Raw genomic sequence first — 13,240 nt, forward strand, 5'->3', positions numbered from 1 at the left:
CCTTTGTGCCCCGTGGGGCTTCCGCACAGACGGCACTGGCAGGTCCGAGTCCTGCAGCGCCTCCGCGGGGAGAGGGTACTCGGGATTGTTTTGATACATTTTCTCACTCACCTGCTGATTTCTTTGCATTTGCAGTTTCAGCAGTGCACAAAGAAACCAAGCAGTTTTTCACTTTATATAACACCCTGGATGACAAGAAGGTTTATTTGGAAAAAGAGGTAAGAGCCTTTGTAGAAAGAAGAAACATAATCAGGTGAGCAGCTACCAGTGCTGTCCGCCCGGGAAGTTTGCGCGAACCTGCTGTCGGGATGCCTTCGGCTGAAGTGGGAAGAGCACCTGCCGTGTGCCCAGCACCGACTACAGGGTCAGAAAGTGCCCACGGTGCAGGGTGGGCAGCAGTTGTGTGGCGCCTCGTGAGCGACGACGTCATAAAAAGAAACATCCTGGAAGCTCGAGAGGTGCAAAAGGAGGAGGGCCTGCAGCTGCTGAGACTTTAGTGTGAGTTTTAGGGGAAGGAAAGAGCCAGCTAAAGGAAATGGGGAGGGGGGGCTGTCAGGGTTGACAGGGGGAAATGGCGGTTTAATCATCCGCGGCAGACAGGCGTGAACTAAAAGAACTGTGAGAACGAAAGCGGGAGTGGAAGGGGTGACCGGGGCGGCCCCTCCATGTTACTCCGACTCAGGCCAGATCCCCTGGTGGTCAGGGCCCTCGATGGAAGGCAGACGATTGGGGCAGGTGTGCAGCTGTGTTCAGGAAAAAGCAGCGCTGTCTTCCCAGCGGCAGCACAGTGTGGTGGCGGCAGCAGGCACCCTGGACTCACAGGGGTTTGGGTTTTAGTGCGGTTTTGTCTTCCTCACCTGTAAAACGGAGAGAACTGCAGTGACGGAGACAGACCGAGGCAGTGCCTGTGAAGTCCCTCGCATGTGGTGATACATATTAGCTCCTGCCTCCCCCTCCCCTCGAGGGTGACAGAACCTATTTTTATTTTATCATCATCCTGCAACCTGCACTAATTACCAGTCTACTAGGAACAGTATTACAGACGTGCCTTTTACCTGGACCCAAATGGAGGCATCAGTGAGTACTGTCCTTGACTGCCTATTGTCAGTCAAACCACATCGATCTCTCTCCTCCGAGATGCACTCCTCGAGGAGGGGTTGGGTTCTGTTTTCTCGGTATCCAGGGCCGTACACAGTAATGGGCACAGAACAGGCATCTGATAAACGCGTTTGGGGGATTTACGTCAGCCCTGGGGGTAGCTCTGCTGCACACCCTGGCCTTGGGTTCTTCCTGCCTGGTGAGGGAAGACGGGCAGCCCCTCCTGAGGAAGCCTCGAAGCCCACTGACCTTCCTTCATCAGCAGTGTTTAAAGTTGTTGCATTCTTTTAAGAATGAGGAGTATGCAGTGGGGTGGGGCTATTTAAATTCCAAGCCATACTAATGCGGTTAGAAGTTTGCATTTGGATAAACTGTACATTTTATCTCAAGTCTATTTATACCTGTGATATTTTAGCTTTCAACATGCCTGTGGAGTCATAAGGACAAGAATATCACCTCCATTTTACAGAATGTGACCCTGAGTCCAAGTATAGTAAATGCTCAGTCCTGAGCTCACAAGCCAAGTCAGTGACAGAACCAGAAAGAGGACCTAGGTTTCTAGACTCCAGACTCACAGGCCTGCCCTGGATGATCGCCAGGACAGGTAGAGAGTCCTAGGTGCGGGCTCTGGCGTTTCTAGGGGACAGGGGCCTTGAAGGGCGCACCCCCGTGGAGGCTCTTAGGGCCGCCTGGCAGCTGGCCACATTGTTAGAGACTTTGTGGGAAGGAGTAGAACGGGCACGGTGTTCTCACCCTCCATGCCCACTGACCCTCTGCTGAGCTGATGGCCCTGAAAATAAAGTGCAGTGTTTGGTGAGATCGAAAGGGCTGTGGTACAGCCCTAAGAGCCCTAATGTTGGCTTAGGCTTCCCAGCTGGGAGTTGGGTTCCGTCATTCCTGTGGTCATGGCTGTGGGAAGGTAGACAGACGCTCTGGGGAAACTCTGGAGGTGAGAACACGTTGCTCTTTTTTTTCATGTTACTTGCATCTGTGCGAACAAGGTGTGTTCATCTCAGAAGCAGCCTCCAGAGACACGCGGCAAGCTTGCGGTGGCTGGGGTCAGCACAGGCGTCTGTCAGCCTTTGCTTTGTGTTTTTGTTCTTCTTTCCTCCCCAGATTAGCCTGCTGAACTCAGTTCATGAGAACTTCTCACAGTAAGTGCTCTCAGCCCTCCTCCCGTCGGTGGCTTGTGTGCCCTGCGCTTTTGTTGGCTCGCCTCTGCCCGATCGAGCAAGGCCCAGCGCTCAGGGTGGGATTCTTACTTACGCTTTCACCCCTGCTGCTACGTGCGGATGTGCCTTGGTTTACGCAGAGCTTGAGTTCTTGCGAAAACTTAACAATACAGTGAATTTTAAAAAACACCAAGGAATAGCTTAGGGAAAAGGTGAACTTTCAAATAATTTGACCATGCCTAACTACTATGATTTCTTCATAGATTACTTTTGTCCTGCTAGGATGAGATTAATAACATTTGTTTTTGAGCACATAGAGATGCTTTAAAATTTAGATAACGAGGGAATTCCCTGGCGGTCCAGTGGTTAGGACCCTGTGCTTTCACTGCCGAGGGCCCAGCTTCAGTCCCTGGTCGGGGAACTAAGATCCCACAAGCCGTGTGGCGTGGCCAAAAAATAAAATAAGATAAAATAAAATTTAAATAATGAAATAATCTATATGATTTTTTTAAATACTTTTCAAATCTGTGGTAGATTTTGGCTTTTAAGTCATGTGCATACTCTAAACTACTTTGTTCAAGTGTAAATATGTTCTCCAAAAGTTGGATGGCAAGGCCCATCTGTAGCCAAATCATTACCAGCCCTCAAGCATGGCCATTGGCCTGCCCGCCATCCGGGCAGCCCCAGGCTGGCTCTCCGTCCATCAGGCTTCCTCTCCTTCCAGCACAGGTCTCTGCTGTCCCCTGGCAGGTGACCAGCAACTAAGATCTTAATGGATAACAAGTTGTAGACTTTAAGTTTCATTTCTAACTAAAAACAAACAAAAATCCTCACAGCCCCATTTAATATTCAGATTCAGTTAGTGACTTAACAACCTTGTGACATTTCTGAAAATGGTTCCTTCATCTTTATCCCCTGATCATTGAGAGAAGCTGAGGTTTGAGTGTTTTTGTGGCCAATTCTGCTTTCTCTCAGCCTGTCCTTTGGAAGAATTCTCATTCTTGTATCCGTGTGCTCTGATCCTTCTGGTGTCATTTCCTCTGCAGAACTGGAGGTGAAGGGGCAAGTTTTAGGGCATCGCTTCTTTAGCTGCTATTCCTGGAAACAGGACCAGGTTTCCCAGCCTGGTTTTAGGAAAATCTCAGAAAATGTCTCTCAGTCTCGAGCAGTGCCTCTAAACCTGCAGATTTTTAAAAACTAAGTGAAATTCATTTCTTAAGCAGAACCTGCCATCGTTCAGAATTAAAAAAAAAAAAAATTGTTAATTTTAGTCACATTTTATTTTATTTAAGAAAATATGTATTAGTAAGAAAACTATAGGGAGAGTGGGAAAAAAAGATTACTATTCAGTTACAAGACCAGGCTAATGTTCATGCCTTCCTCAGAGTTTAGAATCTTTGGCTGCCTGGGATCTCGGGGGCTCCACGGGTCCATCTTGCCTTGCAAATGCCTGCTTGCCTCCTGGGGCATTATCCGGGTACAGGGCTGACCCCTCAGTGCCTCCCCTTTTCTGAGAGTCCTGTTTGCTGGTCATACCTCTGCTGGTCTTTCTTTCAGAGCCATGGCCTCCCCTGCTTCCCGGGACCAGTTTTTACGTCAGATGGAACAGATCGTAGAAGGAATTAAGCAAAGTCGAATGAAGGTCAGATGGTTTCCTTTCTGTAATGTGGCCAGGGTTTCACACTGGTGATGGAGAAGGCCCTGGGGAAAGCAGGCCTCTTCTGTTTGTCCTGGGAACGTGCTCTCAATTCTGAAGACACATCTTCAGTGTCTCTGCAAGGGGTCCCACCAGGCCTCTGACCCTGCAGTGGGCAGGCTAGCTCCACGGTCTGCCCGCACTGGTCGTTCAGAGGCTGCTCTTAGCAACAGCTCTGTGGACGGAACACCTACCATGTGGCAAGCACTGTGCTAATCCTCCTAAAGCCCTCTTAAGTGAGTGGGGTTCCCCCCACTTCACAGATGAGGAAACTTTCACCAGCAGGCCTTCTCTCTTGCCCAGAAACACATCCTCACTGGCTCTTTGGTTCCTGACATTCTACCGTTAGGGATTCATTCCTTAGCAGCTTAAGAGCGTTTTAGTTTCCAGGAACCCCCTGTAAAAAGTGCAAGTAATTGCTGAACTCTGCTAAAGTGAGAGGATATTGAGCCTCAGAAGTCAGAAGGGAAAAGAGAGGAACTGAAGAGGGGTGTGGGTGCTCCAGAGATAGCTTTGCAGAGAATCTTCCAGACGGGGCGCAGCGTGGGGATTTCCACGCTCTGTGGCTCTGCACGGGCACACTTTGTCGGTAGGAAAGAAGACTTGCTGATGGTCTGAAAGCCGGGCACGCAGCCACAGCCTCCCACTACCATAGCCAGACAAATCCTAACTAGTGCTTCCAATGTCTCTTGCTTTTGGTCGTGTTTTTAAAACGTATCACACACCTGGTCCTCGGGCACGGCAGTGAAACCTTCTGGGGACTTAGGGCATCTCCTCTCACAATCCTGGGGCAAAGTGGTCCGAAGAGGGCAACCAGAGTGTAAACACATGAAAGGAAGGATTGCCTGTAGGACCTGTCCTAAAAATCCACTCATTCAAGCTGCCTGTAATCCCATCTCACCAGAGATGAACTGCAGGCAAAAGCTCACCATACCCCCTTTCCCTGTAGCAAAATATTCATCTTCCTATTAAGGACGTCAGTAAAATCATGTCAAAAGAGCAAAAAAAAGAAAAAAATGTGTCACTGGTGACAAGACTATTCAACCTCAAAAATGAGGGCAAAGATGAGGCAGCACCTGTCCACGTGCGTGGATCCTTACCCAGGGCGGACAGGCTCTCTTGCAGGAGGGAGTGGAGTCCCTTCTTGATGATCTGGGGCGTGAGGGAAGTGGGGGGCAGAGAGCCTGGCCAACCACAGGCCTATAACAACCCAACCTCAGTGCGGGGACCTTTCCAGCTGCCATGCTTGTCCTCAGGGAGATGCTTTTGCTCATAGTAAAGAACAACAGGAAGTTACTGGGGTTTTTTCCCCTTTGGCTTCCCCTTTGTTGACTATCGGATGCATTCTTGGGGAGAGAAATGGGCCCGACCCCTTCATTCTCTCCATCCTCCCCCAGGCTTCATGGCAAAGGCACCTCAGTGCTGGCCAGCGAAGGAGGCAGCCCTTGTGCCCGTCCCGCCCGCGAGGTGGCCGAGCACCAGAAGCATGGTCAGGTGCCAGGGCAGGGAGGGCTCTCTCCTCTCGTGTCTGTCCTGCTGGTGGCTGACAACAGCACCTGATCTGTAGCAGGCACCCAAGAACTGTTTGTTTTAAGTGAATTCATTCTGTTGACTCCAAAAGCAGTTCTCAACAAGGGTTCCAGGTAGGGTTTGAATAATGACTGGCACTTGAATGGAGTAAGTCTGCTCTGCAGAACAATGCTCATTTGGATGGATGTCTTTTGTTGTGTTTATTTAAAAGAAACAAAATCACAGCCCTCCGTATCTAGGTGTCATGATGGGTCCTGCTCAGATAGAGGTGGCAGGGGAGCGTGTGTACCCCAGAGCTCAGGTTTCCCCGGAACTGGCAGGTGAAGGGTGTGCACGGAACAGACGAGCAGTGAGTGCAAGTAATAGACTGGGTGTCCATGGAAGAGTTGCTGAATAAAGAGGGCACTGCCTACCTGTTTCTTGTGAAATCGTTTATATTCACACACACAAAAACTCATGACAGGAAGTCCCCTACGAACGAATTCCGTTCCGAGAGCACATTTGTAAGTCCAATTTGTTCTGAAGTCCAACAGAGTCGGCCTAGGTACCCAACTAACACAATCAGGTATACAGTACTGTACTGTAATAGGTTTATAATACTTTTCACACAAATAATACGTAAAAAACAAACACAAAAAAATAAAGAAAACATTTTTAATCTTATAGTACAGTACCTTGAAAAGTACAGTACAGTACCAGCTACATCACTGCTGCTTTTACAATTGCTTCCGGACATCCTGGGCTTGAAATAAAGATACTGTATTCTATACAGTACTGTACAGTAAAGTACACAAAAGCACAACCACTTGTAGAGGATGCACACACATGACAGTGTACGCCGGACGCGTGAACTAACTTACGTGATTGGACACGCAAACGCACGTTCTCATCTTTGAAAGTTCACAACTTGAAGGTTCGTATATAGGGGGCTTACTGTAAAGGAAACAGTTAATGCCCAGTGATAGGAGAATTGCTGAAAAATGATAGAGTCTCTGTGCAATATTATGCAAATAAATAAACCAACCTCAAAAATGATGCATAGAAGGAAACTACTGGAAGGAAATCCATGAAAATGTTAGTAATAGTTGCCTTTTGGACGTTGCCAGCCGCCCTCGGTCAGAACATGCCTTTTATCACCATTTCCCAAAATGTTTCAACAGATGGAGAAGAAGAAGCAAGAGAACAAAATGAGAAGAGACCAGTTGAACGACCAGTACTTGGAGCTGTTAGAAAAACAGAGGCTGTACTTTAAGACTGTGAAAGAGTTCAAGGAGGTAAGAGGAGGGCTGGGCTGGCATGTAAGGCTGGGCGAGATTTGTGTTCGCCCCCAGATGAGCCTTTGCAAACCAGAGCATTGCTTTGTTTTTCCACTGGTCTGAAATGGGAGAGAGCAGGTTGGCAGTGGATGTGAGAGTGAAGCGTGCGTCACGATTGCGTTGTTCTGTGGCCCACCTTGAGGCTCTAACTGGACATTGTAAGAAACGTCACTTCAATTTCCTAACACTCAGTAACCACATTAAACTCACAAGTAAAATGGCCTCCTCAGCCCACCTGGAAACAGTGTTTGCTGTGGGTTCAGGTCTAGCATTTCCCCTCCTCCCAATCTTAGACTGGGGAGGGACCTTGAGAAGCCACATGGGAGGTGAGTGAATTTGAGTGTGGCAGGCTTGGGTTCAAATCCTGCCACTCGCCAGCTGTGCAGGTGGGGAGGGACCTCATCCCTGTTGGGTCAGACGAGAGAGGAGAGCATCTAGTCTGTGTCTGGCACCTGTCACACCCACACACGCAGGCGAACTTTGCTTGCCCCTGTCTTTTCTCCCTGCATTTGGGCAGGATTATTCTCCATCATTCCAGAAGGAAACGTGCCCTTTTAAGAAAATTTCCAGAAAGGAGACTTTATCCTTTTGCTTTTGCCAAGATCTGTCTCATCAGCTTTATTTTCCGGAATTTTTCCCCCTTTCTAATGTAAATCCATGTGGTTTTAGTGAATTTAGAGATTGCTGAAAATACAGGGGGCGGCTAAAGGTAGTTGTATCCTGGGGTGTGGTCAGTGGAATAAAAAATACAATCTGTCCATACCAGTAACAGGTCCTTACCTGTTTTGAGGCTCTTCTCTCTCCCTTCCTTGTCTTTTTCTTCTCTACTTCTCCTTCCCTTTTTTGTAACTTAACTTTTGAGAACCACAACCGTAGGCATTTCAGATTCTCTCGTCCTTTCAATGAATGTTCTTTCTTCCAGCTCCTGCCACGGCCCTGGGATAGATACATCAAGTCGTAAAACAGACTGGGTCCCTGTGTCCGGGAGCTTGCACTGTGGTCGGGGAGACAGATAGCAAGCTAGGAAACAGACCCTCATAAACAAGTAGTAACAAATAAGAAGTACTTCCAGCCATTGCCTTGGCAGGGACTAATGTAGAGGGTGTGGTCGGGGAAGGCCTCTCTCCAACGAGAAGGACCTGGCCTCGGGCAGAGTGGCCAGGTGAGGTGCTCCGGGTCCGGGGGCCCCTGTGGCCGGCAGCAGTTGGAGCTGAAGGGCCAGTGAGTGAGCTGACAGGGAACAAGTAGGGACCCGCTGCGCCCCATCTGAGCTCCTTGTTCCCAAATAACGCACAAGGAGAAAAGGCCCAGAGGAGAACTACATTTCACACGTTGCGTGAACGCCAGCACTGCCCTTTTGACAGCAGGAACAGAAAGCAAATGAGCTGAGGAGGATAAGTATAAGCTGTCAGAATCAAAGCAAATAAAAGTGACATAGAAAAGCTCACTGTTGCACTGCAGGCTCTCAGGCTGAAGGCTTGGGGTGATCTCTGCTCCGAAGGGAAGGTTCCCTCAGATGCGTTAAGCTGGAGGTTTCCACGTTCCCGCCTCTTCGGCACAGTTACTCTCAGTCAGAGACTGAGGGTGGGTCCCTCAGAGCCCGAGAAGACCCCAGACTGGACCAGGTGCTGGCCTCAGTTTTCTTCAGTCCAAAACAAGTTGGAAAAAAGGGGGCAGGGGGAATGTGATATATGTTCCTCAGATAGCTAAGTGTATTTCACCTTTTTAAAAAATTGCATGTCCCTTTGTTTTTTGATGTTAAAATTGCTCTCTCTTATAAGATGATAGTGACAGTATGCATTCCTTTTTTTTTTTTATCATTTTACTTGGCAAAAATTTAAAATTAACCACCACAGGTTAGCATTCCCAAATCTTAATTTTTTTTTCAAGATCCTCTGAGGTAACTTGGGGCCATCACAGGTGTTGAGGCTTGCCTGCTGCTCCCCAGTTTCCACCCCATTCCTCCAGGTAGAGGAATTCTGTTCTTTTACGTATTGCAGTGTCAGGTAAGATCTCATCTGTGGAAGAAACACAGTTCGAAAAGTCAGACTCTCATCCCAGGATGGACTCTCCTCCCAGAACCCTCTGTCTGTCTCCTTTATTTGCCTCTCCTCGACCTGCTTGGGTTACTGCTCCCCAGGTCTGAGTTCTCACTGCATCCTGGTCCCCAGCACCGTCCTGGGCAGTAATGGCTCTTCATGCAGAGCAGGGCGTTAGCCAGAACATGGCCTTTGACCGCCGCCGTCGTCCCTTTATGGTTTAGTTGACTCCATATTAACTGAGCCCCTTGATGCCTATGGGCTCCGTGCCTGATCCAGCCTCCTCTGAGATCAAGGCCTTTTTTGACTGGCAACGTCGGGTTGTCTCTAAAATCCCATTGGCTTGCTTGTTCTTGGACTTGTTATTAATAACAAGTCCGCCAGGAAAAAACACATACTCTGGAATCACCTTAATTGCATCATTACACCAACTAATTGTGTTTCCCAAAGCACAGTCTGTCACAAGGTCACCAAACCAAGATTCAGATTCTAGCCTGGCTCTGACGAATGCCAGCCATACATCTTTATGACGCTGGCTCTGGGCACGTAATCTCCGGTGACCGGAGCTCAGGGTGTCTGGCACCTAGCGAGCCCCATACCGTCTTCAGCAGGAAAGAAGCAGGAGGGAGGAGACATTTTCCCTTTTCTTTATAGATAGAAACACCTAAAGGGCCCTTCCTGTATTTGCTTTGAACAGACCGACAGTATCATTCTGTAGTCCCGAAAGGCTCCGAGGAGATTCCATGAAAGGTAGTCAGTGCTCACACACCAGGTGACAGCCAAGGATGTTTTTACTGAGAACCTCCAGCATCATCTCAGTGTGGTGTGATGACCAAAATCACCCCGGGTGGAACTCTGCCACAGCAGTGTTTTGATGCTTACGAGTTGTTTGTTCTGGTTTTTAGGGTTTTTTTTTTTTGCTCTATTCAGAAGGTGAGGTGGGTAACAAAAGTTATTTATTCATTGTTTTATTGTTTTATCTTTTTATTATGGAAATTTTGAAAAACACACAGAAGTAGAGAAAGTAGTGTCACAATATGATAGCCTGACTCTGCCCGTCTTGGTCTGTCTTTACCCCTCCCTCTCCCCCCGCCCTTTTTTTTTGGCTGGAGGTTTTTTCGCCCAAGCAAATCTCAGTAACTCTTTTTAAATAAGAAAACTTTCTTCTCAACTTTTCTAACACAACACATGTTACTTATTTCACCTTCTTTTTTTCCCCATCCCCAGGAAAAATTAACTCGCTACCCCTCCAAAAACACGTGCTTAAAACATGTCAGAGTAGCTTGCTTCTGGCAGAACAATTCAGCTTCACCCCCACCCAGCCCAGAGCCTCCCCAGCTCTGAGTGGAAGATACGCAGAAACCCTACAGGTGAACCAGGGTCCTTGCAGCCAGAAAGACCAAAGGGCCTCCAGAGAAGTGGGAGCACCTGGCCGGGCCCAGGGAGATGGAAACATTGACTTTAGGGGGCTTGGATGCAGAGGGGCCATGGGTGACAGAAAATTTTTCTTCCACACTAAGTGGATCTCCAGCCAAGCATGGCAACTGGAGGCCTAGCCACACGCCGGGCCTGCACCCTCGGGCTCGACCCCTCCAGGCCCTTCCCCCTGCCGCATTCACCTCTCACTCTAAACAGGGCTCCTCGTGACGTGGCCCGGTGAAGGTGTGGAGATGGTGTGCTAGCAGATGGAGGTACCCTGAGATGTCAAGGCCACTACGAACAAGGGGGAAGGAGGACACACAGTGATAAGCTTTGGAAGAAGGGGATATGAAACGATGCAGCAGTGGCCTTGCATCCTGGACGCCAGACTCCCCACGCAGGGGAGGCCCCAGTGACCCCTCAGCACACACAGTGATGGGTTTCCTTCAGCTCACTTTGAGCGGGAGGTGTCCCCTGACACGTCTCTTTCCCTCTGTCTTCTGTGAGTTTCTCTCGTAAAGCCAAGGGTGTTCTTAACGTTCACTCTTGCCGGGGTAAGACCTTTTCTACGTGCCCTGCCTGCTGTGTGGACTGGGGCTGCCTCTTATAACTCCTTAGGCCATGGTCTCCGAGGACTTTCCCCCTTCCTCACTGGAGGGGTCACATAAGTATCTGCTTTCTGCTTCTGTCCCTTGGGATTTTAGAGGCTTCTTGAAGTCTTTTGGAATGACAGTGCCTAATCCTCTCCTATCCTCATTCTCACAGTCCAGAAACCAGTCCTCTTTGTAGCCGTTGGGGCCTTGAAGGTCAGCGTGTGGCCAGGAAGCTCTGCCATGATGGTGGCAGCATGCAAGGAGGCTGGTCCATGGTCCACAGGGCTCCCTGCGGGATGGGAAAGGATGCAGAGGCCGTCTGAGCCTCATGCGGGTGCCGACGCGGTCCCCACCTCTCTGCTCTCTCTCTCTGCTTCCCCTCCAGGAGGGCCGCAAGAACGAGGTGCTGCTGTCCAAGGTGAAAGCCAAGGCCTCCTGAAAATTCCCAGACGACATCGTACGTCATTGATGTCTTTTTCTAAATGCCGTGTATCAACTACAAGATGGTGAAATGGTTCTGAACGCTGCAGCAAAGATGCAGGTGTGATGATCTCGACACCCTGGATATTCCCTTTCTCCTATCTGCTTCCACTGTTGTCGATGGAATCAGATGGGGCAACCACTGTGGCTTGGATGACACCCATCCTCCGCTGAAGAAATGTGGGCGGTATTTGTTCTCTGTGTCGATTCAGCCCTTATTTCTCCAGTGACATTGTGCATATGAAGGTACCATGTTTGTCTGGACTCTGAATAAAGTGATGTTAATTGAGCAGCCGCTGAGAAGGAGGCACTGAGGGCGAGAGCAGGGTGGCAGAGACCCAGCAGCCAGGCTCCCAGCAAGTGGCCCCAGAGCTTGGCCACTGGGATTTTATTTTTTTCTTAGCAAACAAGGCTTTTAGCTGAATGACCAGCCCAGGTGAGTGTTGCTCACTCGGGCCTTTCACTTGCCCGTGGTGCCTTTTGTTCCCGTCCCCTCGGGTGCCAGCCAGCAGGCTTGGTGGTGTAGCAACTAGAAAGAAAGCTCAGCACCTGCCCTGGCTTCACCCTCACGCTCCGCTCAAGTTCATCTCACCAGAAATCGGAAGCAGGGGCCTCAGCTTGAGGACATGTAAGTAAGAATGACACCTCACCTCGCCCTGTTCTCCTGTGAGTCCCAGCCACCCTGTGGGTGGTCCCGTGCATCCCCCTCGCCAAGAGCACATCACATGCCCTCCTCTCTGCACAGGTCAGGGCTGGGCCTGGAGATGGGCTCTCCCGCCACTGCCCTCCAGGCCAACGTGTAAGTGGCGGAGGGACCGGCCATGAGCAGGTGCCAGAGGGCGTCCCAGCAGGAAGAGCGGCGCGGTGTGCGGAGATCCAGAGGGCTTCGTGGAGCAGGCTGGGTCTGGGCTGGATCTGAAGGGGGAATAGCAATTTAATAGCAGAGATTGGTGGGAAGGCCATTTTGGATAAAGGATAAGAGGGTGTGGGGAGAGTACAAGGCATGCTCGTGGGGAGAGGAGTGAGCGGCCAGTCTCTGCAGGAGGCTTTAGAGACCAGTCTGGAAAGGTGGGCTGGGACCTGTCTTTGCAGGGGCTTGAAGGGAAGGTGGAGGGTTCAGGTTTCTCCTCTGGAAGGAGCAGTCCATCCAGACAGAACTTCTCCTGCCCCAGCCCTGGGGAACCTGGCAGCTTGGGGTCCGTGAACCCAGCACGAGGCTTGCACGTCATTCCACACGAGCCTTGCACACGTACCAGTCAGCAGGTTTGGGCCATAAAACATAAAAGCTCAAACATGCAAGGAGGGCGCTCAGTGCAGCCACAGGGACACCGTGCTCATTTTTAGTTCCCTAATGTATACGTTAAGCGGGGCTGATGGCGTACAGACTTTAACAGTCTCTTGCTGGACTAACAGCCCTTGGCTTCTGTGTCCTCCCAGCGAGGCCCACCCCCTGAGAAGGCTACTCCCGGTGCCCGAGTGATAAGGGCACCGTTCCTGGGCCATGCGCTTCTCCACTTGCCCTGAGCCCTGGTCCTTTGTGGGTTTTGAAAGGACTCAAGGAAGTTGAAGCAAGTGACTGCCAAAGAGCAGGTGGCGCTCCGAGGGCAGGGGAAGGAGACGACAGTTTGACTGGAAACTATTTCGGGTTCAGAGAAACGTCTTGGTTATCGTGTTGAGAAGCTCGTGGACCCATTCCCTAACTAACAACTTTTGAGCAATTAGATTATTCGTGTATTATCCACAGGTGGTAGGGAAGAGGAACAGGTAATATCGGAGGCTGTGGTGGTCCTTCTTCTAGATGACTGGGGAAGGAAGGGCACGACTAACCCGAAGCAGCCGATAATTCTTCTAAAAGTAGGGGCGTTTACTTTGGGCTGTTTCTAAGGAGTTTCGTTCG

General features: G+C 49.9%; 1 protein-coding gene across 4 annotated transcripts in view; it reads left to right on the forward strand.

The window, feature by feature from the left end:
* The window catches only part of CCDC93 (coiled-coil domain containing 93), an 87,169-nt gene extending 75,534 nt beyond the window's left edge, over positions 1 to 11,635 (forward strand). Inside the window, exons 20-25 of one of the 4 annotated variants that reach the window (XM_033440367.2) lie at positions 136 to 218; positions 2,215 to 2,252; positions 3,828 to 3,912; positions 5,364 to 5,460; positions 6,657 to 6,770; positions 11,249 to 11,635. In XM_033440367.2, coding sequence (XP_033296258.1) covers positions 136 to 218; positions 2,215 to 2,252; positions 3,828 to 3,912; positions 5,364 to 5,460; positions 6,657 to 6,748 — 395 coding nt within the window. In that variant the 3' untranslated portion in view covers positions 6,749 to 6,770; positions 11,249 to 11,635. Of the gene's footprint in view, positions 1 to 135; positions 499 to 2,214; positions 2,253 to 3,827; positions 3,913 to 5,363; positions 5,461 to 6,656; positions 6,771 to 11,248 lie in introns of those variants that run through there. The other 3 variants (XM_004276496.2, XR_007478536.1, XM_049712622.1) reach the window with 3 other exon arrangements.
* Positions 11,636 to 13,240: the final 1,605 nt, after the last annotated feature.

Source organism: Orcinus orca, chromosome 7 (genome assembly GCF_937001465.1).
Source record: "Orcinus orca chromosome 7, mOrcOrc1.1, whole genome shotgun sequence".
NCBI classification, from domain to species: domain Eukaryota; kingdom Metazoa; phylum Chordata; class Mammalia; order Artiodactyla; family Delphinidae; genus Orcinus; species Orcinus orca.